Source organism: Dendronephthya gigantea, unplaced genomic scaffold (assembly GCF_004324835.1).
Source record: "Dendronephthya gigantea isolate DGI-Jeju-01 unplaced genomic scaffold, DenGig_1.0 000160F, whole genome shotgun sequence".
NCBI lineage: Eukaryota > Metazoa > Cnidaria > Anthozoa > Malacalcyonacea > Nephtheidae > Dendronephthya > Dendronephthya gigantea.
In genome coordinates, this window is record NW_021163170.1 from 133,657 (window position 1) to 158,112 (window position 24,456).

Genomic DNA, 24,456 nt, shown 5'->3' on the forward strand with positions numbered 1-24,456 from the left:
TAAATTTGGGTAAGAGCTAAAATTCTTTGTTATTCATGTGGCATCTTTATAGTGTTCCAAAACAAGCGAGAAACTCAGGAACAAGATTGTCTCGGCTGGTCAGCTTAATTAAAGCTCACCCAACGTCCAGTAAAAGTAGAGTTTTAGCTTGACGCTTTCCCCCCAACCCCTCAGATTCCGTCGTTTGAGTTTGTGGTTCACGGTTTCCCGCTGCAGTACTTATTTACCTCAGCGTTTTATAACTCAATTTATTTGCGTATGACCAGTCCGTAACTCGAAGCAACATTATCCATGCAAAATTCAATGACACAATCGTATTCATTACTCTCACATCGCATCGTATAAGCAGTCTTCCTGTTGACACAAATAAAATGGTTTGTGTAAGTGTCCGCTGCCTCAGGCTACACTCCGACACTGAATTGAGACTGGGTATGACACGTGCGCAGCAATAATTGGACGTCAGAGTAAGAACGAAGCGGTAGGAAGCGGTCGATGGCATTGTGGAGCAGTGTTGTCGTTGAAAATAATAAAACTTATAAATTGCTACAAGACAGTTCGTTGTTATCTCAGGTAAATGGTTTCATACAACAATTAAATTGAAACACAAGCATTAGCATTTTGGATGTTTTTTCCGAACAATCGGCCTAGCTATCATGTTAATATATGTCATGAACTATATATGATCTATTTTATACCGTAAAATGACCGACATGGACGTGACCTGAAAATAAGAATATGGATACAAGAATAACGTTACTATTGAGCGCTCTTGTGTTTTAAAATTCACAAGAAACGTGCAATTGCGATGTTCAAAGGGATGATGATTCATGTTATTAAAAACATGAAGAAGCCATGCATTTGAATAGTAATACCTACGATTGCTTTTTAAGCCCAGTATTTACCAAGTATTCACCTTTCACTTTTGATAGGTGGATTTAAAGGCAGATTTTCTGAAGAAAAGGGTGTTTTACAATGGTTTTCTCATGGAATGCGATCAGCCATCTTCCACGAAAATGACCGTTTTCCTCGAACCGAGAGATGGTTTCCTGGTAAAACAGGAAGAAAGATGAAACGCTGAATGCTGTAAGTTACGACATATTTTAGATGCTGACGAGAATTTAACTTAATTTTGAATCTGAAAGATACAGCAGTGAAAAAAATTTTATTGAGAAAATATCAATTTGTTTTTTCACCTACGTTTGTGCTGTGAATTAATCCATGCAGTACAAGCTTTGTCGTCTTTGGCCATCATGACGTACTTCCTTGTCCTTGCCTTGATGTCCTTTAGTGTATTCGTTTAAGGCAAGGCAGTATCAGTGTTTTGTTAAGGCCACATTTGGAAAATCAAACTGGATTTGTTTATACTTCAATTTATTACTCAAACTGGCAAACAAGACAAGGTAATTACTACGTTTAACGTATTGATTACCACAATAAAGTAAATCTAACAAACATGGAATATCGTCACATACAAAACACTACGTCTACATGTCAGCTTTCGGTCGCCGTACATTAGTAACTCTAAAATATTAAGTTATACTTATAGTTATACTCTTGTATATTAAGATATATCTAAGACGTACTTTGTAAGAGAAAATACTTGACTATTGAATACGCAATATTCCCAATCACCTCCATACGCTCGTAATTTAGTAACGAATGGCTGCGATTGTTTGCTATGCAGAAATGAAGCTATTTTGAAATTTCTTCAAATCTAAAATCTATATTTTACGATATAAATTGATACTATATAAGTAATTCCTGGACCAACCATGCAAACACTGTATACTCTTACCAAGTCGTCTTAAAATATCTCTTTGTCTAACGTTAGTTTTACTATATTTCTATTTACAATATAAAATATATAGAAGGTTTAGGAACTGGCGTTCATTTGTTGTAATGCATTGCTTTCCCATACCTTCTATAATTTCATCATTTTTTTTCTTTTAAAGTCAGATGACAGTATCAATAACCCTTAAAGACTGCATATGTGTCAGGTTTTACTAAATCATCTTATTTTTTCTCAAGAAAATGTTCCCACCGTAGCAAAGTACTGCTATGGATCCTTTTTAGATTTTTTCCTTCAATTATTTATTGAACCAAACAATACCGAGTAAAAAACACTGTGCAAGGTATACTGTGCAAGGTACTGTGCAAGGTATACTGTGCAAGGTGTTTATCAAAGACAAAGACCGTTTTCTAGTAACGCGGTTTTCATACGCAAGGTACACGCACAGACAAAATTCCGTTCTGAACTGAACGTAATACTAAATTTTGTTTATTTATAAACTTGGTTACCTCACAAGTGATGCTGATGCTGCAATAAACGTTTCCCGCGTGTACCTGCGTTCGTATAAACAACTGGCTTTAGTCTAACTACCTGGACAAAGGAACAAAACAAGCAGCTTATACTACGTCCCAAAATTCTACATGATTAGCTTTAAATTGTACATATTTTAAATTAATGACAACATCCTGTTCATATAGTAACAATGCAAATACCTCATGATGAAAGGCAAATTGATCCCCCGCTGTACATATATATCAACCAGTACCAACTCTGATCACAGTAACTGCTTTCTCTACTAACTCTTCTCTTCTTAATAGTTCCTTTAGTTCTTCTTCACCATCATTATCCCGACACATGGCAACGACATTCGTAGCACGCCTCCTTCGGAGTTGCTCCAAAGCATACACAACAGTAGGTTGATCAAGAAGAACCACTAGTTCGCATGGAGGTAACTCATCTTGGTCTATATTATCTGTTGAGACAATTACTTGATACTGACGTCGCTTTATTGCTGAGAGCACTGTCTTCTGATGATGAGAACGTGAACCTAAAAAAAAATAGTTGTAGTTTTCCAAACTAGGAGGAAGTATTTCCGTCCAAATATATTACATCTCAAGCCCTGACAATATACGCCCTGCAATTATGTCACGATAAATCCTTTGCTGTAGCATGCTTGACAAACATATTTTTGCGGTTTTATACATGACAAGCTTTCAGGTTGTTGCTCCCATCAATTGCTAATCCTTGGGTAAAAGCTATGGAATGATGCAGTTCATTACTGAGCTTGGCCCTGATATTCGAACATTCAAGTAAAATACGGACGTTCATAACAAACTTCATAATATCTTCTGAAACGTTACGTTGGATTTACAATAACACGAGGTGAAATTCTTACCATCAATAAATGTTGTTTTCACATTTCTTTTGGCGAGTTGTGGACATTGCGCCAAGTAGTTTGCCAAAAGCTTGGCTGTCTTGTTCAGTTTCACGATGATCAAAGCCAGCGGTCGTTCTGACGAGACACGCGCATTTTCCCACTGGATGATCATTAGTTGGTCAAGAAGGTCGCGCAATCCTGAGCCGCGAGGGTTTAACAAGTTGGAACCTAATCAAAATAAAGAAATATCTAGACGTCGGTTTTTCCATTATAAACATCATGACAGTTGAAATCAACCTCTCATTCAACGTAAAGGAACGTAAAGGCCGAAGCTCATTGAATATATAATCAAAAGACAAAAGGAAGCCATGTCAATACGTTTTGGTAGAGTAAAACTAAAAGAAAAATAAACCACAATAAGGTGTGTTGGGAAGTGGAAAATTTACCCCAGTTTGGAATCTCCTTCTCCATGAGCTGTCGAGATAATTCATAGCCAGGCAGTCCCACGTCGTTCGCCCAAGTGAAACCAAACTCTTCATGTGTCAGATTTACCAACATTTCTTTAGCAAGATCTTCTCCACATTCAACTAGGGTGAAAATTATTTCGCAGATAGCCAGGTAATGTCGCCATGTCTTCAAACATGACACAGGAAGACGTTTCTCTAGAGGCTGGCCTGTTAAATGAATCAACTTTACAAAAGCCTCACTAATCACCGTGCATTCCTTAAAAGATATCTTTAACAGTTCTCTGTAACTGTTCATTGGCTGCCACTGGGCTGCAAGGTTGTCAAATACAAGGTTTAGATAAGTTCCAAGCAAGAAAAACATCCTGGATTCTTCTTCTGTGAGATTTGTTTGGACGCAAACAAACATTGCTTCATGTTTATCTTTATTCAGCTCGTTCACTGCCTCTGTGACACAAGATAAGTAAATATCACCCATGGAAGACAAAACATGACTAAATGTTCGCAATGTTCCTTCCAGATTCTCCTGTCCGGCTGAAGAATCCACGAAGCTAAGAAGTTTCGGAACATGTCCACCATGGAAATCCATCTTTGATTTAAGATAGTATTCATGAAGAATCTTCTTTGATGCTTCATCATTGCAACACATATATGCATGATCAAATATTAGCAGGCAAACTTCTTTCCACAAGAGTGCTCCGCAGTTCAGCAAACCTAAACATGTTGAAGATGTCATAACTGCAACTTGTACTTTACCGTTCGACTGTTTCAATTGTCCGGCATGGAGTGCAACATTAAGTTTCTTTTGCTTATTCTTTACACCTAGTTCCTTCCGAAGAAATTGGGCCGTGTTTAAAGCACTGACAATATCAGGAACAATAACTACCGCTTGTTTTGTGGGGTTCAAAATCGCCATATGTGCAATAACTTGTGCGATAACAAGTTCTTTGCCAGTCCCACAAGGTAGATAACAAACAGTATCCTCTTGCATGGCAATCTCGTATAATTCCTTCTGATAAGGTTGCGGTATAGTAACGATAAGATCTTCTAACATCTCACTTGCCTCGGTATTCAAATGTAAAGGTGGGGAAAATCTACTGTTATTGTTGTTGGTGTTTCGTTGGTGTGAATTTGGAACGGGTTTACCGTTCACTCCGTAATCATCTTGCCAAATACCATTGCACTTGTCGCTCTTCTGGTGTAAAACGTTAGATGCGGTGTATCCACTTGGAACTATAACACAATGCTCGTTCTCTTTTGAAATTGCTGCGTTTATTTTGTATCCGTTTGAAACACGAAAGTCGTTCTCTTTGGGAGGGGAAGCGACATTGTAATTGTTTAGGCCACGATGAACGTTTTCTTTCGCAGTTGACGGGAAACCGTTTTTAAGGCGATGGTCGTTTTCTTTAGGAGGTGTGGGTGTTCTCGATATCTCACTTCTCTCGTTTTGAACAGGACTTCTTCGCTTTCGTTCCCCGCCAATAACTCCTACATTGACACGCGTTGGACTCGCCATTCGCCATGTTCGATCACCATCTTTCTTCACAATGTTCCGCTTGACCAGATTTTGTAATATAAAACGAAGTCTCGCCTCGTCTCGAAAATTAAGCTTTGTGAAAATATCATGGACAGTTAGTGAACCGTTTTGTTGAAACAAATTTACTAGGTTTGATTCAATAACATGGGTATAGGGATGGACTACATCACTAGTTGTTGTTGTATTTATGTAACTGGACTCAATAACATGCGCGTGTGGACGAACGCCTTCGCTTGGTGTCGTCGTCGTTGGACAAGAAGCCAAGATGGCCGCCGTCAACGCGGGATATGCTTCGGTTGTTGAGATATGGTTTCCTACGTTTTGACTAAAGTAAGCATCTTTTGATGTTTGAAAACGCAGAGCCGTTTTAGGAGATGGTTCTGGTATTTTCTTTGGATAGGAAAATCCATTCAATGTTTTATTCGACTGCATGGACGAATTCTCCGTCGTAGTATGTCTAACTAACGACCACAATATCGGAGCATAACCCGACTTTGAGACTAAATGATGCTTTTCTAATTCACTTAATATTAAGTTCACATCGCTAGGCGAAAGTTCTGCTATTTTTGTCGCAATATCGCCCGATGAAATTCCCTGATCAGCTTCTTTTAAGACAGAAACTACTGCTTGTGTTTGCATCAGGTGTTTACTTTGGGCACATATATTCTCGGACTCGGTGCTGGAAAATAATATATTAGGATTGCGAGGTTCGTCTACTTGCTGCAAATTTGCCTGGGATTCCCATAAGTTACCCAATGTTGTGGGAACATCCTCACCATTGAAATAAGAAATAATCTCGTTTGGCGGTGGCAAACTTGCTTGTATAGATGGTTGTCTTCCTGAGATTGTTAGGACAGGGTTTTCAAAAGAAAAGACGGGTTCTGTTGAACTTTCAGGACTAGAGGAACTCGATGTGGTGTCAGGAGAGTTGAGAGACTTGCTATTAACTAAACACAGCGAAGCAAAAAATAATATCAGCAATCCTGTTTTAAGAATTTTAAAATAGACCTAGCTCATGCACACGCATGTATATAATATTATAAGTATCGTTGAGCAAACTTTGAATAGCGAAAGATATCAACCATACAAAATACGCAACACATTATCACACATGCATGTTAGGAATACATTTACATAGGACAAATTTTCATTCTACAAGGGGCATGTATGTAAAATCACTATAAAAATACACATTCATGCACAAAAAATTATTTCAAGCTTTGAAAGTGTAAACCTCCCTCGGCGTCTGCTATAATTTGTGCAAATGTAACAGGACATGTTAATCTTAAAGTATGTTACTCAAATCATGTTCAGGCAAAAAAGTTTAGGTTTAAAAACAGCTTTAACCAAAAGATAAATGAGTATTCTTGTACACAGGTGAATACAAAAACGTAGGTGGACAAAGAATAAACACCAATTCAATCCTTTAAGGAATGGTGTATAATATCCCTAGCAAAAACGTGCAGTCTAAATTACACATTTGAATTTGTAAATTAAAGATAAAATAACTCGCTCGCAGAGTGGGTATGTATAAATAATAATTTCTTGCAGGACAATCATTTAATAGGAAAATTTTCAATAACAAATATCCGGGATTCGCAAATAAACAAACAAAGCATTCCTACAAAATTATTACTGATATAAATTTGTATAACTTTTTAACATCATATCCAGAGAATGAGTTCTGTACGACAGAATAGTCTGTTCCGAATCAGAATAGTTTAGAAAAAGGGACTAAAAACACTTATCATGCACAAATATTTTCCTGATATATATATATATATATATATATATATATATATATATATACCTTATTTTACATGTAATGTTGTATATATATATTCTTATGTATGTATAGAGAGGGGAAGCGTGTATCCAGATAGAATGAAAACATCCTTTATTGCCTGCATACTCTACAGCAATGCATAGTTTCTTCCATCTCAGCTAAAGTAAGGAAACATGTCTTATCATGAAATCAAACAAACTTAAAAGTATTGGAAGCAGGCCGAAAACAATGCACAGGTTGTCCAGCTACTCAGTTACGTAGCTATATATATATATATACATATATCACAAATAAAATTGTCAATGTTATATACTATGAGTAAATATAGCTATACGGCAAAATTCCTAATAGTATTTTATTGCATGTGTCAGACAGTATAAAAGCAGTGCATGCAAGACCTCAAAGAATTTTGGCCAAGATCCATGTATCACTAATATAGATGATTTTATGAAATCTTTACATGCCACATGCATACATGCAAGTCTTTAATTATAATTTATTTCTTATACACCATAATAATAATGTGTATGCACTCAAATATAAATGTTCAAATATATATATTATAGCTTTGTCAAGACCAACACGTCAGTCAGTGTAGGGACTGTTTTAGCTGTAGAATTACATTGCACACTGCACTCCTTAATTAAAAGATCTCTGAAATTACAATTTGTGTAGCATCAGTACTAAGGTCATAGATTTTTTATTTTAAAATATAAAATCGTATTGAATACCCAGCAAATATCAGCCACGGGATTCCTTATTTTAGCGTTCTTATAGTGCACAGTTGAGGACAAAAATCTAAACTGAATTTTACTCAATTGCATGTCTTCGATCATTCTTTACAATGAAACAACTGCATGGAAAAATTAACAGCGAACCTACTAAGAATATTTTCTCTTTGGATTGAAACACACATGCACGAGGTTTTCTGTACATATATACACTTATATTTTCAGTGCCTGCGTCATATGTTGTGTTGTCTCCTAATGGAATAAGCTTGGACAACGCCTCTTCGAAAACAGCCGCACAGAAAGATTGCCTTAATGTGCCAAAAAAATTCCCAAAACAATTAATGGAAATCATTTCCAGATTATTTTGCTATAAACTAAATAGTCACATACAAAAAGACGTCAAGCAGTTATACTTTAAACGCTTTATCACCATTTTCGAAACGATTTTCGAAATGCAATTTCAAGGGCGATGTTTAGCTAAATAATGAACCCTATATATAGTCACCACCCATTCCAATTCTCGTTCGAATTTTCAGTTCTTCCAAATTCCAAGTTTTCCTGCACTAAATCAAGTCAATACTCCTTCGAAATAACTAGGATGCATGTTCAAAGAGTTCGGAGAGAAAAATTCTAACGAATTCGTCGTGAAATTAGCTAACTGTGAGCCGTGAAAATGCTTTAGTCATTTAGGACCACATGGTAATTGCTGCCTGAAGAAAATTCTTCGCAGTTTTCTATTGACGAAAAAACGAAAGCACTTTCCAAAATAGATCCATTCAAAAAGACTTTAAAAGCACATAGAAACACTTCGATGAAATTAATAAATGGTACGGATAAATGCGATCATGGAGATCTATATATACGCGCAGTTATAGAACAACACCCTATTGACGAACGAAAACCGCGTTTTCCCACTTTGACACCCAAAAAACACCCAGTTTTCAGTTTGAAACGTCAAAAGCCTAAAACTAAAATACTGAAATTCAAAACAGAAACTAAAAACAGGCAATTTTCGGTGATTTGGTGTTTTAGTTCGAAAAGAACGCCGAGTCGTGTGAGGAAGTGCGTCTGCTGCAACGCGTTCAACATTTTGGTACAAAAACGTACATTTAGCAGGTGAAAATACCTTAGTTTCAGAACTTCTGTCATTTGAAAAAAAGATGGGAAAAACACCGCAAAAACAAGAGGTAATAAAGCTGAATTGGGACCCGCAAGTTTAGCCTAGCGAATCGTATACTTACGAAGATTTCTAAATTCACTGAGTAGATCTTTGGGCTCGCTATCATTGTCACAATTTAGATTCTCCCAAGACGAAGAATTCTTTGGCGTTTCTTCAAAAACGTCCCCAAAATTGTTCTGACTCGGTAGACAATCATCAGATCTTGGCGTGATTGTGCGAGAGTTGCTAGATTTTTTGTCTATCGGGATCTTCTTTCCCTGTCCCCTCACAGAGTTTGTCTTTCGTTCCCGTTTGTGGTGTTGCTTGCCAGTAAAGTGAGCTTCAGAAACTTTTAAAGATTGAAGACGTACTTCGCAAATCTCACAGTAGTTTCTGAATCCCTGACGTTGTTCTTCAACAGCTTTGACCTTCTTCTGATGCATTTTGCCTTTAAAATGATCAATTGCTGTCATTTTCGAGGTAAGAGGAACATTACATACATCGCAGTGATCTGGTGTGCTATCAAAGTCCGTTCCAAGTTCTTCAGCCTTCTTTCTTGCTTCTTCACGTTTGATATGGTTCTTACCGCGACAATGTGCTCGTCGTTGTTCTACTGAGTTTAATTTTACATCGCAAACTGGACAAGGATACATTTTGGTGCCAGCAAGACAATATTATCGTAGAGATCCCTTCGTGTGCTGTTTCAACTGTAGACATTTTATTTCGTATACAACAATACATAATCGTGAAAACGAGACCGGTTGTAAATTTACTAAATATTTTCCGAGTAAAGCTTCATTTTTCTTGGTAAAGCAACACCACTTTTACTTCCTGTGCACATCGTATTTCCGCTTTTGAACAACACCGCTGACATGTAACACCACTGGCACTGCTTACATTTCAAGTTCAAAAGCCAGCAAAAGAACGCAGCTGTGTCTGTGGAGCGACAAAATTTATCAGTTCGTTCGATTTCATATACAGCGTCAACGTAGTTGGAGAACATCCATGCAAGATTTCCACGTATAGTTATCCAATTATAGTTTTTCAAACAGCTTTTTCGTTTGTATATCCCATGAATGGTGAAATGTACCGTGATTTTACCAACAATAGTTCTTCTACAAGACACTCTGAAGGATGATGACCTGATGTCCATGCTATACATGTACCATTTTCCACGGGAAATGATGGATAATGTGGCACACGTTATCATTATAACCAAAGCAGTTGATCATAAATGGAATAGTTGTCTGCAGTCCAAGCCTGCATGCATATAGTCATCGCGAGATCATGCATGCATCAACGCTGTCAATGATAAAACCTTCGAAATTTTCTATTGTCCAAGGTTTCCGTTCTTTTGTACGTCCTAAAAAAGAAACAAAATATTATTTATTTCATGAACACGAGGATATATAACTTATTGTGTTGTAAAAATCGTGGCAATCTTGCTCAAAGACATTCAAATAACATGCATCCCCATCACTTAAGACACATACAGTAGTGGGCTTTGAAGAAATGGGCAGAACAACCAACCAGGCAAATCCTTATTAACTGCCCAAGTCATGACAAAGATTTCAGTAAATTTGGTCTGGGAGCGGGGGGAAGATAGGACTGTAGTAGAATTAATACACTAGTTTGTCCGGATATTTACATATTACGCCACGGACATAGCAACTAGCTTAAGTGTACATGGAATATTTCGCAACGTAACTTCCGTTCTACGTGTAACTAAAAGCCGAATGTCATCATGGTATGTCTGTATGTACATAAAAAAATATTTAAAACAAAGAAATGTCACGCCATGAAACACGCTATCACGCAAACAATCTTAACAACAGGAGGCTTATTATTACATCTCTCAACACATTTGAATATCATTATGCATGCATAAAGCCATGAAGCCTTAAGTTCTCGAGACTCGAGTTCTCGTCATGTTTCATAAGCATTCACATCACATCACAGACCATTACGGCAGAGAGTATATGTAGTCACAATAATCATGTATAAAATTCTGCTCGAAGAATGAATAAATATGAGGAATGTTTGATGAACATAAAGGATAGGGGAAATTTCTTTAATCGCATCTTCTTTGTACATGTACATTTTTGGCATGGTTAGCCAAAGGATAGATCAGCAAGGTCAATCGATATTGTCTTGTAAAATCTTGTTGCCACAACACTAGATGGAATTGCGGCAACTTGCAATATCACTTTGAATTAACCCAAGGCTCATTAACATGAAATTGTTCAAATTATGTTTTCATGTTTTATTGCAAATAGTTCTCATTGATTCCGCCGCACACTCCAAAGCTGTAAGAGCGATTGTTTGGTGGTGACATGAGAATAAATTCCCGACAATCATTGTATCCCATATTTACAACTAATTGTAATTATAAAAACCAAACCAAACTGCAACTAAACCTATATATTGCCATAACATATTTAAAATAAGCGGAAAATCTTATTTGCATGAAAGCATACTATCTCGCAATTTCCAAGGCTATTTCGTTTTGATGCGCAAGTGGCCAAGTGCAACAACTAACTAATAGCTAAATTGCACATCGTCCCATAAAAACTGGCGTTTGTCCGCCAAAAGAACTCTCGTGATTAAATTTCAAAGAACAGCTGAACATAAGAGTCCTAAATCTCCTGATTGCAGCTTATTCCACTAAGCATAAAATGAGCCAACCTCGTACCTGGGTACGAGCTTGAAAATGAGCAAATCCTGTCTCCATATTACGAAAGTTATGTCATGAAGACGATAGTTACCCCGAAGAGTTGAAATGCTGGAGGGCTATAATTTTTTAGAAAGTTAAGTCCGCGCCTACTTTCAAAAACTCTTATTTGGTTTATGGTGGTTATATGGCTGGCATAAGAAAACTAGAAGAAACTTCTCACTCGCAGTATTCAAATATATGAAACCAGACATGACCGTCCCCAGGTTCTTTTTTGTTTCGATCGTTTCGTGTTTATTTTACACCGGTAGGTAGTTTTATGTTCCGCTGCATACGTGATGGTCCGCTACACGGTTACAGCTCAGCTAAAATCACACAAACTAGGTAAAAAAAACCACAAACCTTCTGAATTTCAGCTGGAAACTCTTTGAAATATTTCATACTGCATGGGATACAGAATCTTTTAGAATAAAACACACTGCATTTCTAAAAAAAATTGAAAAGTACATTTATACCCCTGCGGCAAATATATTTCGTTAAATCACTAATGCTTGTATAATGAAAAGTCTATATCTAGGAAATATTGTGTACCTGATCACAACATACTTCAGTATGACAAAGAGCACAGTGACCACCAAGAATCACAATTCCTGTCTCTCTTGTGAATGGATCTTTTATGACGTAGACACTCTCAAGCAATCTATATGAGACAAAAATACGAATAAATATATAGGCATAAATAGATTGCTCATGACAAATATAGATGAGAAATCTGACCAAGGAGCAGCGTGGCAGCGTCTTCAAACAACTTAGCATCAAATGTGTTATAACAACCTAAATGAAAATGAATGTTTTCATACTAACTCTCCTGACGAAGGCCCTCAGGTCGAAACGTCGAAAAGTGTTTTGTCTATTTAGGTAGTTGTTATACCACATTTGATGCTATAAATGGGAAATGTTAAATTTATACAGTTATTTAAGTTTCAGCTTTAATCTTTTTCATCTGCATTTTTTTTCCGCTTGCATCTTCTTTCATTCACGTTCCTTTTTTTTTTGCCTCTTCTACATTTGCGTACTCTTTCATTTGCGTCTTCTTTCATTTGCGTCTTCTTTCATTCAGATTCCGGCTCTTTTGCCTCTTCTACATTTGCCTTCTCTTTCATTTGCATCTTTCTTCATTCGCGTTCCCTTTTTTGGCTCTTCTACATTCGCGTTCTCTTTCATTTGCGTCTTTTTTCATTCACGTTCCGGCTTTTTTTCCCTGTTCTACATTTGCCTTCTCTTTCATTTGCGTCTTTTTTCATTCACGTTCCGGCTTTTTTTGCCTCTTCTACATTTGCCTTCTCTTTCATTTGCGTCTTTTTTCATTCACGTTCCGGCTTTTTTTGCCTCTTCTACATTTGCCTTCTCTTTCATTTGCGTCTTTTTTCATTCACGTTCCGGCTTTTTTGCCTCTTCTATTTGCCTTCTCTTTCATTTGCGTCTTTTTTCATTCACGTTCCGGCTTTTTTTGCCTTTTCTACATTTGCCTTCTCTTTCATTTGCATCTTTTTTCATTCACGTTCCGGCTTTTTTGGCCTCCTCTACATTTGCCTTCTCTTTCATTTGCGTCTTTCTTCATTCACGTTCCTTTTTTCGCCTCTTCTACATTTGCCTTCTCTTTCATTTGCATCTTTCTTCATTCGCGTTCCTTTTTTTGCCTCTTCTACATTCGCGTTCTCTTTCATTTGCGTCTTTTTTCATTCACGTTCCGGCTTTTTTTGCCTCTTCTACATTCGCGTTCTCTTTCATTTGCATCTTTCTTCATCGTTCTCTTTTTCTTCGTTTCTTTGCGTTTTCTTGTTCTTCTAAGGGAAGTCTTTCATTAAAACAGACACAATCTGTGGGCGATTCTATGAAAAGGTAGCCAACTTTAACAGATTAACTATATTGTAGTGACAGAATTAACCAGAATTGTGTATATTGGTTAAAAAAAGTTGTTTCAAGAGTTTAATATAACAGGCACTGATTTTTTAATGTCTTGCATTAAATGCATTCAAATATGAAAGCATAGTTTGAATGAAACATGTTTAAACAATTACAACCAAGTCATTATTAATGCTTTACTAAATTTCATTTTGCCTATAACTTTGCATAGAAAATATATGAATATGTCAGTAATGTCACCCACTTATTGAGCTGCCGGTGCTAATGAGCTCAATAGAGTCAGTCAATATATCAGTCAATAAAAATTAATGTACATTCCCAATTAGTCCTGACTTCGTGATTTAATTATGGATTTGATCATGTACTCAAATTACAACTACACTGGGATTTTCTAGAATTTAACTGCAACAAATCAGCATCTGGATATATATTAATTACAAATTCATTAAATTACTGTTTCACAAGTGACCGGAAGTACTTAAAAATACTTCTTGGATTAATTATACAAGAGTTTTTTAGCTGTCACTTTCTCATTAAGACATCTTTCTTAAGACATTAATAGTCCTGAAAGCAATGTCAAATCCTAGTAGCTATTATTGCCTATAGCATCTTTATGTTTTTTTTCCCAGCGGACCAAAGGATATACGTTTCAAATGAAGACATGAATTGCCATCTGGTAGCATACAATATCAGGTTCCTAATTAATGCAACACCACAGTTCTTTAACATATGCTGTGAACATAAGAAATCTTATACTGCATAACTATATACAGATATTGGCCAGACAGCCACTGCCTTTCCTGAAATCTAAATTCCTGGATCAATAAAAAAAACTACTCCTAATACCCATGACCTTGCCAAGGATGATTCAGTATTAGTCTTCCATGCACTAGTGAGTAACCATCAGGATTTCAACAACATAGAATACTAATGAAGTGTTAATTCAGATAGATCGCTACATATGTAGCAATTCACAAAAGAATCTGTTGAGCTGCAATTAGTGTGGTGCTGTGCTTAAAAGGGCAAATAAAAGCAATAACTACAAGTAAAAAAACTGAGATGGATGCATTTTCCACGTAAAATTAACATATTATATCTGTAATGTAAGCTATATTTAACTTGTAATAACCGAAATGGAAATAACTGTAGCTGTGAAAGTTAATTTAAAGTTAAACTGGAACAGCTGGGTTTCACAATAAACAAATAACCGTTTGGTGACAATGAATTAAAATTTATGAATTATTTCTGATATTATAATATATTTTGTAAATTTCCAAAGTTTTATAAATATACTGTCTGCTTCAGTTGCCCTTTACCAAACTGCAGCCCTTTCTGTGCTTTTCTTAAAACCCTCTCCTACGTACTGGCCTTTCAAAATTTGATAGATCTATCTCACGCTGGCAAGATCACAATTGTGGCAAGCAACCATGTGTCTACAAATTTCCACACAATGAACGACATTAAACATTTAAAACCTCTTTTTGAACGCTTTTAAACTTCTCCAAAGGGAAAAAGTTATAACATATCAAATTGTTGTAGCACTTTTAGATAATATAATGGCGCTTGTAACGGTTTTATTCGAGCATTAATGGCGGACAGCAAAGCGGTGTTTAACGCCTTCTCCTTGCCAAAAGCACAACCCAACAAACTGCATTTGTAAAACTACTGTAGCACCTAAAGTATATCTCGTTCGATCACCTATCAAAATACGCTCTCTAGCTACAAATATATTGAATGAAGATGGTAGAATTTGCAATAAAAAGCTATATTAGAAAGGATATATAAATTTTCCTGGTTAAGCGTCTTCAGAGACTGACAACACGCATGCAGAATTCTCAGACATGAAATGTAATAAAAATCATATTTCACATACATTATTTCTTTACAAAACGGCGGTTGCTTTCCAAAATAGTCGTAATGCGTTGAAAAATTGCAATTTTTGCATTGGAAAACCATTGAGTGAGCCTTGCCTTCCATTCTTTTTTCGAAAAACAAAGATAGTCAAACGCAACAGTGTACTCGATATATAATCCAAGCCAAAGTCGTAGAATTTCGTCTAAATTTCCAGGTAAAAGCAAAACAGGAAGTGGCACCACAACCGGAACACACATCGCTGCTACATCGGAAGTACATCTGTAAATGTAATGTTGACACTGGTCTCTATAATAACACTGAGTGGTTTGATCTTTGATGAGATTACTAGAATTATTATGATACAGATTTTGTTCGAAGTCTGCAAAAAATTTACGACAATTTTTGTCTACAAAAATAGACAATTTACGAAAATTCTCTCTTTAAACTGGGCTTAGGAGGCTTTTTATCAATCAACTGTATATTAAATTTAATAAACCTTTTTTTAATGCAAGAACGAATGAACTATAGCACGCGATAACACAGATTTTCCTTACGTCCCATGACGTTGGCATTCCACATCAGTTGAATATCTCTAAAGTCTGAAACATAGGCACACCCTAGTCTCCGGGTGGGTCTGGGTCTTACCAACAATGACTTACCAATGGAAACAGAGTTTACTGATTTCATTAGCATTAGTTACTATTGGCCTAAATTAAATTTCGTTCCCAGGACTATATGATAGTATATGAAGTGCCCTTTAATTTAGTTCTCAACTAAATTGGAAAATTGTCAGTAGTCTGACTATAAGAAGATTACGACCACCTGTAGAACGGCAAAAAAATGGTTATACTGTTGCCATAAAACTACGCGCGTATTACGATTAGCCGTATCCAGACTAATTCCTCTTGGAGTTCCTTGCATGCGAAAACAATAATTTTAACACGAAGTAGATCATAACGTGACTAAATCCTCAGGCTGCATGGGTACGCCACAGTCGACAGTGTTGCCGTTGGCACTGCATGTAGTGCATGACTGGTTGATCATGTAACAACAACCTGCTACTGCTACTTGACTCAAATACTAAACACGTTTAGCCTATAGATATTATGTAAGAGCTAAGCTTACTGGACGTATTTAAAGTTATGGCAAAATTTGTATTGTTCGTAACTGTTTTAGTAGGTTATTTTATATTTAGTAAAGTACAATGTTACTCAAATTTAGAATTATTGGAGAAACAAAAGCCGGGAGAAAAGCCTTTTGTCGGGTGAGATCTTTATTATCGTCTAGTATCTTCATGTCGAATTTGTGACGAATTGAGTTTGTTGTTTTATCGTGGACACAACCAATCCTATTGAACGATTGTTATAACGATCGACTTGGTTAGACTTAGTTTCGTTAATTTTTGGATTATTATTTTGGATTATTTTTAAACGTCAGTAATAGCTATGTCTAAATTTCAAAACAAATTACATCGTTTGAAATAGTTATCGTTTAAAGATTTGATCTCTGATTTTGCTTAGACATAAAGTTATTCGAACATTTCCTAAGACAAAAGCTGATATTGATTTTATTAATTCATTGGAGGAAAATCCAGACATCGAGGTATGAAAATTCTTCGTGATCTGTTTTCAACCTTCCTCTGAACTTTCAACCTTCCTTCATGTCGATAATTAACTTCTTCAGGTGGATTTCTGGTCGAGAAGTAGAAACATCGACATCCATGTGACGCCAGAGGACTATACAAAACTGGATGCATATTTAAACCGTTGGAATATTAATTATGATATAATAAATAACGATCTACAAAAAAGTTTCGAAGAAGAGGAAAAAGGACACTATCGTCACTGCCATAGTTGGCATCGCTCTTATCATAACTTTGAAGAGGTTTGTATCGTTACACTTTCATTGAAGCTAACATACGGTCCGGTCCGTCGATCCCTACAATGCTAGTGAATTCTTAGAATAAATACCACTGATAACAAAGCAATTAAAAACAGTTAAATGTCTGGCTACGATATTGATCAATGCCATAATAAATGACTCTTCGAAAAGTAGCATTATCTGAAGGCAAGCAATTAGTCTTACGTTCTAAGAACTTAAATCCAAATGTAGATCCTGTACTTAGGCCGAAAACACACCAATCCGAGTGTGTCACGTTTTATTTCAGATCATTCAAAAGATGAGCGATTTGAGTCCTCTTAGTAAAGGTCGAGCTACGTTGCTGAATATTGGATTGTCTGCAGAAGGGAGGAACATCCGTGGTTTAGAGGTAGAACGAATTTGGTGATTTCTGCTCATTTCAAATACTAATGATTTTATAATTCATTTCAGATAACAGGCAATAAGTTAAATATGAATAAGCAGAAAATTGTCGTCATTTGTGGTCAACATGCAAGAGAATGGATATCACCTGCTACATGTGTTTACATCATGGAAAATGTGAGTATCAAATTGATAGGTTTCGAAGTCAAATATATTGCCTAAAATAAAATCTCTTTCATTTTTCATCTAGATGATCCTTAACTATGGGAAAGATTCTAAAATAACAGGAATGTTAAATAGGTTTAACTGGGTTTTCTTTCCTGTAGTCAACCCCGATGGTTATGTCTACACTTGGAAAAAAGTAAGATTGTGCCACCATGCAGAGATGGAAGGTTACAAGGAAACTGTATTTTGCCGATTTATTTCGATTTTCGTTTCACGATCGAGTGGTCGTGTAGAAATGTGTCTGTTGTTTTTCTTAAATTTTACTCTGAATTTCCAGTGCGATAAATTAATTGCCTTTAGATAATTACGTATCAAATACTGAATTAATCGGGTATATATATGGTACTTTCGCTGTTCCTTTGCACAGAGAAAGAACCTACTATTATTTGACTAATTTGTGCCTTTAACTATTAATATTATAGACAGATTAGCAAAGAACCGTTGAAGCATTTAACTAGTACTTATCAATTTAAAGTCTTCTTACTGATATTTAATTTTGTCTAAAAAAACATAAAGTATGTTGAATGTAGTTATTAAATAATTTCAGGATCGTCTTTGGAGGAAAAATCGCCAATCAAATAATGATAAATCTGGATGTCATGGAACAGACCTCAATAGAAACTGGGGTTATCACTTTGCAGGTATGCATGTCAAGTTGTCCAACTTCCGTTTTATTACCAGACCTCTACTGCAGTGGCGCTATCTTCAGGAATCAGGAGCGAACTTGTTTAGTAAAATCCAAAGAAAGATTTTCTTACAGGCAACTCAAAGACACTTTGATAATCAACTACCATCACGCAATGGTGTTTATGTAATAGTCACAGAGATGCTGAGTGATCAAGACATGAATATCATTCATCTTTATTTTAGGTTCCGGTTCAAGCAACAATACATGTAGCGACATATATCATGGCAAATCCGCTTTCTCAGCCCCGGAAGTGATGGCCGTGGCTAATTACATCAAAGCAAATCGTGACCATGTCTTCGGCTTTCTAGACATACATTCTTATAGTCAATTGTTGATGTATCCTTGGAGTTACAGCAAAGACGTGATATCTAAGGATAAGGAAGAGTTGGTTAGTACTAAAAAGTAGTATATAAAGTGTAACCAAATGAAAAAGAGAGACAGAGTAGATGACGTTCATATAGTTTCTATTCACAACCATCTCACAGTGCATCAGCCACCTTTTTGTTCTATTAAACCAAAGTCATTTTCAATTTTCTTGCAGCATGACATATCATTGAAGGCTGCTGATGCAATAAAAAGTTTATACGGGACTACGTTTGAAACAGGACCAGCCGCTGCAGTTATATGTAAGGATATCATCCCCGTACATGCAGTTTAGGGAATAACAACTTGAGAATACATCCAAACATTAACGTTTATTTATAACGCTATAGCTAGCTTTGATCACGTGATTATGAGGAGGGTGTGAAACAAATTACATGGGAAAAGGCTCAGCGTGAAAAAGTAGCTATTTTAACCCCCTTTCTTTCATGCACTCTTATGATGAGTTTGATAATGCGAGTCTAAAAGCGTTCACTTTCTAAACACAGGCTTACGGAAGGTAGCCTTTTGTGCGACACCATTTGGAAAATTACTTACAAACTTGAAATTATTGTCCATGCACGATACTACTTTAATCCCCTTTCATGTAATTTCTCTTTCTCAGTCCTTGGATACAAATTCTAACTATTTTTAATTACGCAGTTTTCCTTTCAATATTTAGATGAGGCAGCTGGGAGCGGTAAAGATTGGGTTTACGGTTCAATGGGAGTAAAATTCGCTTTTGTATTTGAACTAAGAGATAAGGGTAAACATGGATTTCTACTTCCAGCGAGTAACATCATTCCAACAGCAAAAGAAACGATTGCAGCATTTCATAGTATGTCAACGAACATGAAGGATTATGAAAATAAAAGCACCAATTACTGACGAACTGGTTCTGGAAAAGGCCGTTCCTAGACGCTTTATTAGTAGCAGTGGTGGTGGTGGTGGGGGGGAGTGAATAATGAAGTATGTTTATGTTCACATGCCGTAAACTGAACTAATCAGTCAGGTATACGAGAAATTTGTGAACGTAGGATTATATGTAAGAATATCAAAAATTTAGTGTTTGTCCAGCTGGATTCTGGAACGTTTTCTTGTAGTATTTCAAAAACATTAGTTCTCTTTAAAAGCTATAGTGTGCTTTACATTAGATGATTATTTCTTTGAAATATTATTGATGGTAAAATTAATTATTCAGATTGAATCAGTCGCACCATTTCAATCATTCCGTTCAATATTTCGCTGCCTGACTCCACAATTTGTTCAGGAGGAACAATAAAACCTCTTTCATCTTGAAACGTTGGTCGTAGCTCAATGCTGTATGAATGAATAACTCCTAGACTTGCATAAGTCCAGTCAGTTGCATCGCCTGTGGTTGGATCTAAAATATTATATACAAGGTTATTATGAATTCTCTGGGAATTGGTGAAAAAGAAAATGAGCACAAAGTTAAATACAGAAATTATTTGAGAAGCAACGTTTCCTAGACATGTTTCGAAAATTGTGACTTAGAATTGCTTATAGCATTGCCGTAAAATACGATATGTTTCACGCAATGTAATTGTGCAACATAAGGGATTAAAAGGGCAATAAAAATGTGAAATCAAGCTTCAGAAAAAAAATTCATTTATGGATTTGAAAAATAAACAATTTCGAAGAAAAATTGTATGGGCTAAAACGGAAAACGGAAATTTCATGCACAACGTCAGTCGAAGGACTATCAAATGCTGAACTTACAAATAACGATCGACGCAGGTCCGTACGTAAACGTTTTACCATTAACTGAAGCAATTGCCTCAGAAACTCTCTTCATCAGTGGCTCCTGTAATCAAATAATCCAGAGGATATGATAACTAGTTTGCAAAACCTTTCTAAAAAGGATCTTACCTGTATGTCTAAATAATGTGGTGAATATTGTCTTGTGTGTCCCCACGGTGACATAAATAATTGACCGAATGAATGAATATCTAGAAAAACTTTAACTTCTTTTTTGCGAGATAACAAATATCGCCCCAAGGCATACGTCTCGGGTTCAGAGAATGGATGTCTGCCATGATATAACATGTTGCAAGGATCAGAACTCGTGCCAAAACCTGAAATATAGAATATACTTATCTATTTGATCATGCAAACAAGCATTAGCTTTTCTATAGTTGATGTGCGCTAATACTGACCTCCCCATTGATGGTTGAAATTTCTGTTTAGATCTACACCCATACATCCACCTCGTCCAGGTGAACGGTTTTTTCGCCAAAATCTTTCCTGTTTGACATGTGATATAATATGGACTATAAGTACCAGTTTTCAAAATTTCACAACACAAAGATGCCCTTTCGTATAAAAAAGAACTTATAGCACTCCATATGAGAGCCAAGACAATATTTCGGTCCGGGACCGGTTAAACGTTGGAGCTTAGTTACCAATTTAGGATTAGCGGGGGGGGGGGGGTGGGCCACTTTGGTTCACGCGCTAAGTTAGAATGCGCTTAAAAAGCAGTTAAAGCTTTGACGCTGAAATCTTACCGTAGTAAATGAGTATTGATAACCATCCACATTCAGGACAGGTAAAATGATCCAGGTGTAGTTAGCTCGAAGTGATGTCATATTATTAGATAACAGCTTTGGGGGATTGTTAAAAAGATTTTAGGTTATTTCGGCTTATACTGAAATAACATGTACAAAATTGGTTAGATTATATTCGTTGATTCACCTGTCTGACAAGAAACATACATGTGGCTGGGCTTAACCATTCCCGTGCATGAAGTCCACAGTTTAGAAATATCAACGGTCGAGTATTGCTCTCGTTTTCAAATATCTGTAACGTATAAATATACCATAGTTTGACACATGTTTTGATCCCCCTAATGCACGCATGCGTAGAACCGTAAAATAAAAAGCGAAGTTGTCAGGTTCGTTTGTCTCTTTTATCTTTTCACAATCCTGACGATATCCTTTCGACATCCTGACGATAAAAATGACGTGCAATTGAATTAACAGCCAGTTTTGTCGCCAATTAAGGACAAACACACGCCACGCAATAATTATTAGTTTTCTGGATAATATTACTGACCTCTATAGCGTATATCCTACGAAACTCATATGAAGTTCCAATAAGAACAAGTTTTGCACGATTGGTTGTATACACCAGATTTCTTAGTTCACCCAATATCTGCGTAGATAGAATATTTCTAAAAAATTAAAACATTGCAGTAGAGATTTCTTAACAACTATAAATAAACATTACCTCGGGATATGAATGATATTCCGCATCAAAATTTTTAAATGTTGTCTTCACAGCACTTGGAGAATATTCTTTTTGAATTAATCTTTGCAGGTCGTTGATTAAAACCCTGTATGTCATATTATTGTACTGTAGAACATTTGAAAGTTCAGGAAGGTAGTTCGGTGAAACATGAATATCTACAGGTTGTCGTAATGTTGTAGGATACGACCAAAAATCAAGCTAAAAATATAGGAACGAATAGAATAAGAATTGTTAAAAAAACAATTCCTGAGGTATTACTCAATACCTGAAGTATTCAAGCAGTGACATTCGTGAGAGATTTTTACCTAATAAATTAGAGCAATTCCACGTAATATTTTTTATCGCACAACGAAAACAACTTGTAGCTAGATTTAAAAGCGTGGGTATTCACCAACCTCAAGTGCTGCAGAAGCTGAACTAAGTTGTTGAAGAAAGGTCAGTGAATGATTTGATGTTGGAATGATTCGAACTAGCTTGTGCCTAAACAAAAAAAATTAAAATTATCCATTTCGATGATTATTTTCACACATCCGACTGTTCAATGGGAATAATTGATATTAGCCGTTTCCCAATAGAGCAGGGTGGAGGGTCTCGTCGCGAACCGCAAATTTTCATGTACACACAGTTATGATCTTGTAACCAATAGACCTCTGTGATTTAGCGCCCTGATATGAGAAAGCCAGGAAAGAGTGTCTGTTCTACGTAATACAATAGATAAAACTCCTTGCACAATGCACACCAGAATTTGCACTATATGTCTTTGAAATGCTAGTAACTGTACAGAAACTAAAGGTACAGAATATCGGCGGGTTCTCGCACATTTTTTATCTAAAGTTATTCGATGAAACATGAAACGTGTGATGATAGAATCAAAAGCAAGAGCAGTGCGAGTCATGTGGTATTCTCAGCAAACGAGATTGCTTTTATGTCACTAAATTATTCCAAGGTGTGCATGTTGAAATTGTCAGAGTATGAATACAGACGACGTAATCAGTTCTTGGTATTGCACTATTCCGAGGACCATTCTATAAAACCCCATCAGTTTTCAACCACCGTCATTCAAGTGCCAATCGCTTAAAAGCGAGTTCATTATAAATATATGCAGACGAGTCAAAACAGGCGTTATTGTTTCACGAGGCTCGATTATTTGGAATGTTTATATGGCGGTAGATATTATGTGACATTGAAATTTGATATAAATGTCGTTAGTGCTATAAGGAAATGTCACAGGCCAGTGATATTAAAAAGTATTTATGAATTTGAAGTTCTTCTTTCGTAACCTGTGTACTGTCGATACAATCAAATCGCATTGTTTATGTCAAAAAACGTATAAACGAGAGATGTTACTTCTGCGGCAAACCAGCATGCTGCGTCATTTTTACTAATATTCGAAACAGACATCCCTTCACTAGTGAATATGCGTCGTCTGACATCTGTAGCTTACACACGAAATAAAATATATTCACAATATACCAACAGTTCGCCGGTGGAGAGGTAGTATATATATACGCACAATATGTTAATCATCTCCACTAAAAATGGTCAGACGACGAAGAATTCTATCGCCGCTTTAAATGGAGAATTCAGACAAGTTTTGTCTTCAGAACGTTTTGTTCGTTATTCAAGAGTTTCAACCTGTCAAAACTCCGCCGAGGTTGTATAGATAAGTACCTGTACTATACGAATAAGTGGATTTCGATTTTCAGTGTTGTTATAATCTTCGCATGCTGAGAGAAATATCATCTTATTTACCACCAGGGAAAACTCTGCTTATATTAATGCGCATTCTTAACGTCATCGCCATCTCTCATGACTAAATTCGTGGTTTTATTCGATAAATCTTGATTTTGCTAACTTCAATAACCCATTTCAATTTGAGGTATAATGTAAACTTATAAACTATTCGTTGTTCATCGATATTATTAGACGAATAAGCGGCAGAAGAATGACTAAAATGTTGTACGTTTTGTAAGGCATTGTATGCGCTTGTTGCATGTATTTATCTTTGAAGGTTGAATGAAAAAATTCGTTGGTGGACAAATGGTAAGACAGTTCAGATAAAATTTATATCAAATGTTATGCATAATATATTTACATACATGTACATTACTTTCATGTAGATTTTATTATGAATTATTAATACCTATAGAAATATTTACATACTATAGAAAGAAACATACCCATCATAAGTGACTTTCTGTGCGCCATTTGTGATCTGAATTATAAATAGTAAAGAAAAAATAGTGATTAATCTCTCCATGACCTTGACTAGAGCTTTGTGCGCGAGATCGTAATTCCTAAGCTGCGGCTGTCTTCTGTCATTTAAAACCTGTGCTACTGCTACAGATTTCCGTTTGCG

General features: G+C 36.1%; 4 protein-coding genes and 1 long non-coding RNA gene across 5 annotated transcripts; 2 read left to right on the forward strand and 3 right to left on the reverse strand.

The window, feature by feature from the left end:
- Nucleotides 1-473: 473 nt before the first annotated feature.
- Nucleotides 474-2,736, forward strand: LOC114537559. The gene is made up of 3 exons (XR_003688599.1): nt 474-570; nt 930-1,083; nt 2,608-2,736. It is a non-coding gene; the product is annotated as an uncharacterized LOC114537559 (long non-coding RNA).
- LOC114537553 lies at nt 1,120-10,157 on the reverse strand. Its single transcript, XM_028558604.1, has 4 exons — nt 8,927-10,157; nt 3,614-6,115; nt 3,186-3,395; nt 1,120-2,837 (listed from the first exon to the last, which is right to left on the reverse strand). The coding sequence occupies exons 1-4, from the start codon at nt 9,495-9,497 to the stop codon at nt 2,545-2,547; spliced, it is 3,576 nt and encodes a 1,191-aa protein (XP_028414405.1). The 5' UTR covers nt 9,498-10,157; the 3' UTR covers nt 1,120-2,544.
- LOC114537558 (cysteine-rich DPF motif domain-containing protein 1-like) lies at nt 10,121-15,508 on the reverse strand. Its single transcript, XM_028558612.1, has 4 exons — nt 15,315-15,508; nt 12,107-12,215; nt 11,918-12,001; nt 10,121-10,207 (listed from the first exon to the last, which is right to left on the reverse strand). Exons 1-4 carry the CDS (start codon nt 15,416-15,418, stop codon nt 10,175-10,177), a joined length of 330 nt encoding a protein of 109 aa, XP_028414413.1. The 5' UTR covers nt 15,419-15,508; the 3' UTR covers nt 10,121-10,174.
- A 340-nt stretch (nt 15,509-15,848) lies between these two features.
- On the forward strand, nt 15,849-20,037 carry LOC114537555 (carboxypeptidase B-like). Its single transcript, XM_028558608.1, has 10 exons — nt 15,849-16,559; nt 16,816-16,897; nt 16,979-17,179; nt 17,463-17,564; nt 17,627-17,734; nt 17,808-17,918; nt 18,330-18,423; nt 18,653-18,858; nt 19,012-19,096; nt 19,513-20,037. Exons 1-10 carry the CDS (start codon nt 16,438-16,440, stop codon nt 19,716-19,718), a joined length of 1,317 nt encoding a protein of 438 aa, XP_028414409.1. The 5' UTR covers nt 15,849-16,437; the 3' UTR covers nt 19,719-20,037.
- On the reverse strand, nt 19,998-24,439 carry LOC114537556 (zinc carboxypeptidase-like). Its single transcript, XM_028558609.1, has 10 exons — nt 24,278-24,439; nt 22,493-22,577; nt 22,077-22,295; nt 21,903-22,001; nt 21,543-21,647; nt 21,356-21,451; nt 21,008-21,095; nt 20,721-20,926; nt 20,571-20,655; nt 19,998-20,214 (listed from the first exon to the last, which is right to left on the reverse strand). The coding sequence occupies exons 1-10, from the start codon at nt 24,355-24,357 to the stop codon at nt 20,024-20,026; spliced, it is 1,254 nt and encodes a 417-aa protein (XP_028414410.1). The 5' UTR covers nt 24,358-24,439; the 3' UTR covers nt 19,998-20,023.
- Between the last annotated feature and the right edge of the window lie 17 nt (nt 24,440-24,456).

Bases quoted from the DNA above. Each gene is read 5' to 3' on its own strand.
- LOC114537553 (XM_028558604.1), bottom strand. From the start codon at position 9,497: ATGTATCCTTGTCCAGTTTGCGATGTAAAATTAAACTCAGTAGAACAA. The intron at 6,116-8,926 runs GTAAGTATACGA...CGCTGTGTTTAG, and splicing joins CAGTGAATTTAGAAATCTTC to TTAATAGCAAGTCTCTCAAC. The intron at 2,838-3,185 runs GTAAGAATTTCA...ATTTTTTTTTAG, and splicing joins GAAAACAACATTTATTGATG to GTTCACGTTCTCATCATCAG.
- LOC114537558 (XM_028558612.1), bottom strand. From the start codon at position 15,418: ATGGAAGGCAAGGCTCACTCAATGGTTTTCCAATGCAAAAATTGCAAT. The intron at 12,216-15,314 runs GTATGTGAAATA...TGTCTCATATAG, and splicing joins CCGTTTTGTAAAGAAATAAT to ATTGCTTGAGAGTGTCTACG. The intron at 12,002-12,106 runs GTACACAATATT...AATTTTTTTTAG, and splicing joins CTGAAGTATGTTGTGATCAG to AAATGCAGTGTGTTTTATTC.
- LOC114537556 (XM_028558609.1), bottom strand. From the start codon at position 24,357: ATGGAGAGATTAATCACTATTTTTTCTTTACTATTTATAATTCAGATC. The intron at 21,452-21,542 runs GTGAATCAACGA...AATCCCCCAAAG, and splicing joins GTATGTTTCTTGTCAGACAG to CTGTTATCTAATAATATGAC. The intron at 21,096-21,355 runs GTAAGATTTCAG...CATGTCAAACAG, and splicing joins ATCAATACTCATTTACTACG to GAAAGATTTTGGCGAAAAAA.
- LOC114537555 (XM_028558608.1), top strand. From the start codon at position 16,438: ATGGCAAAATTTGTATTGTTCGTAACTGTTTTAGTAGGTTATTTTATA. The intron at 17,180-17,462 runs GTTTGTATCGTT...GTTTTATTTCAG, and splicing joins CTTATCATAACTTTGAAGAG to ATCATTCAAAAGATGAGCGA. The intron at 17,565-17,626 runs GTAGAACGAATT...AATTCATTTCAG, and splicing joins GGAACATCCGTGGTTTAGAG to ATAACAGGCAATAAGTTAAA.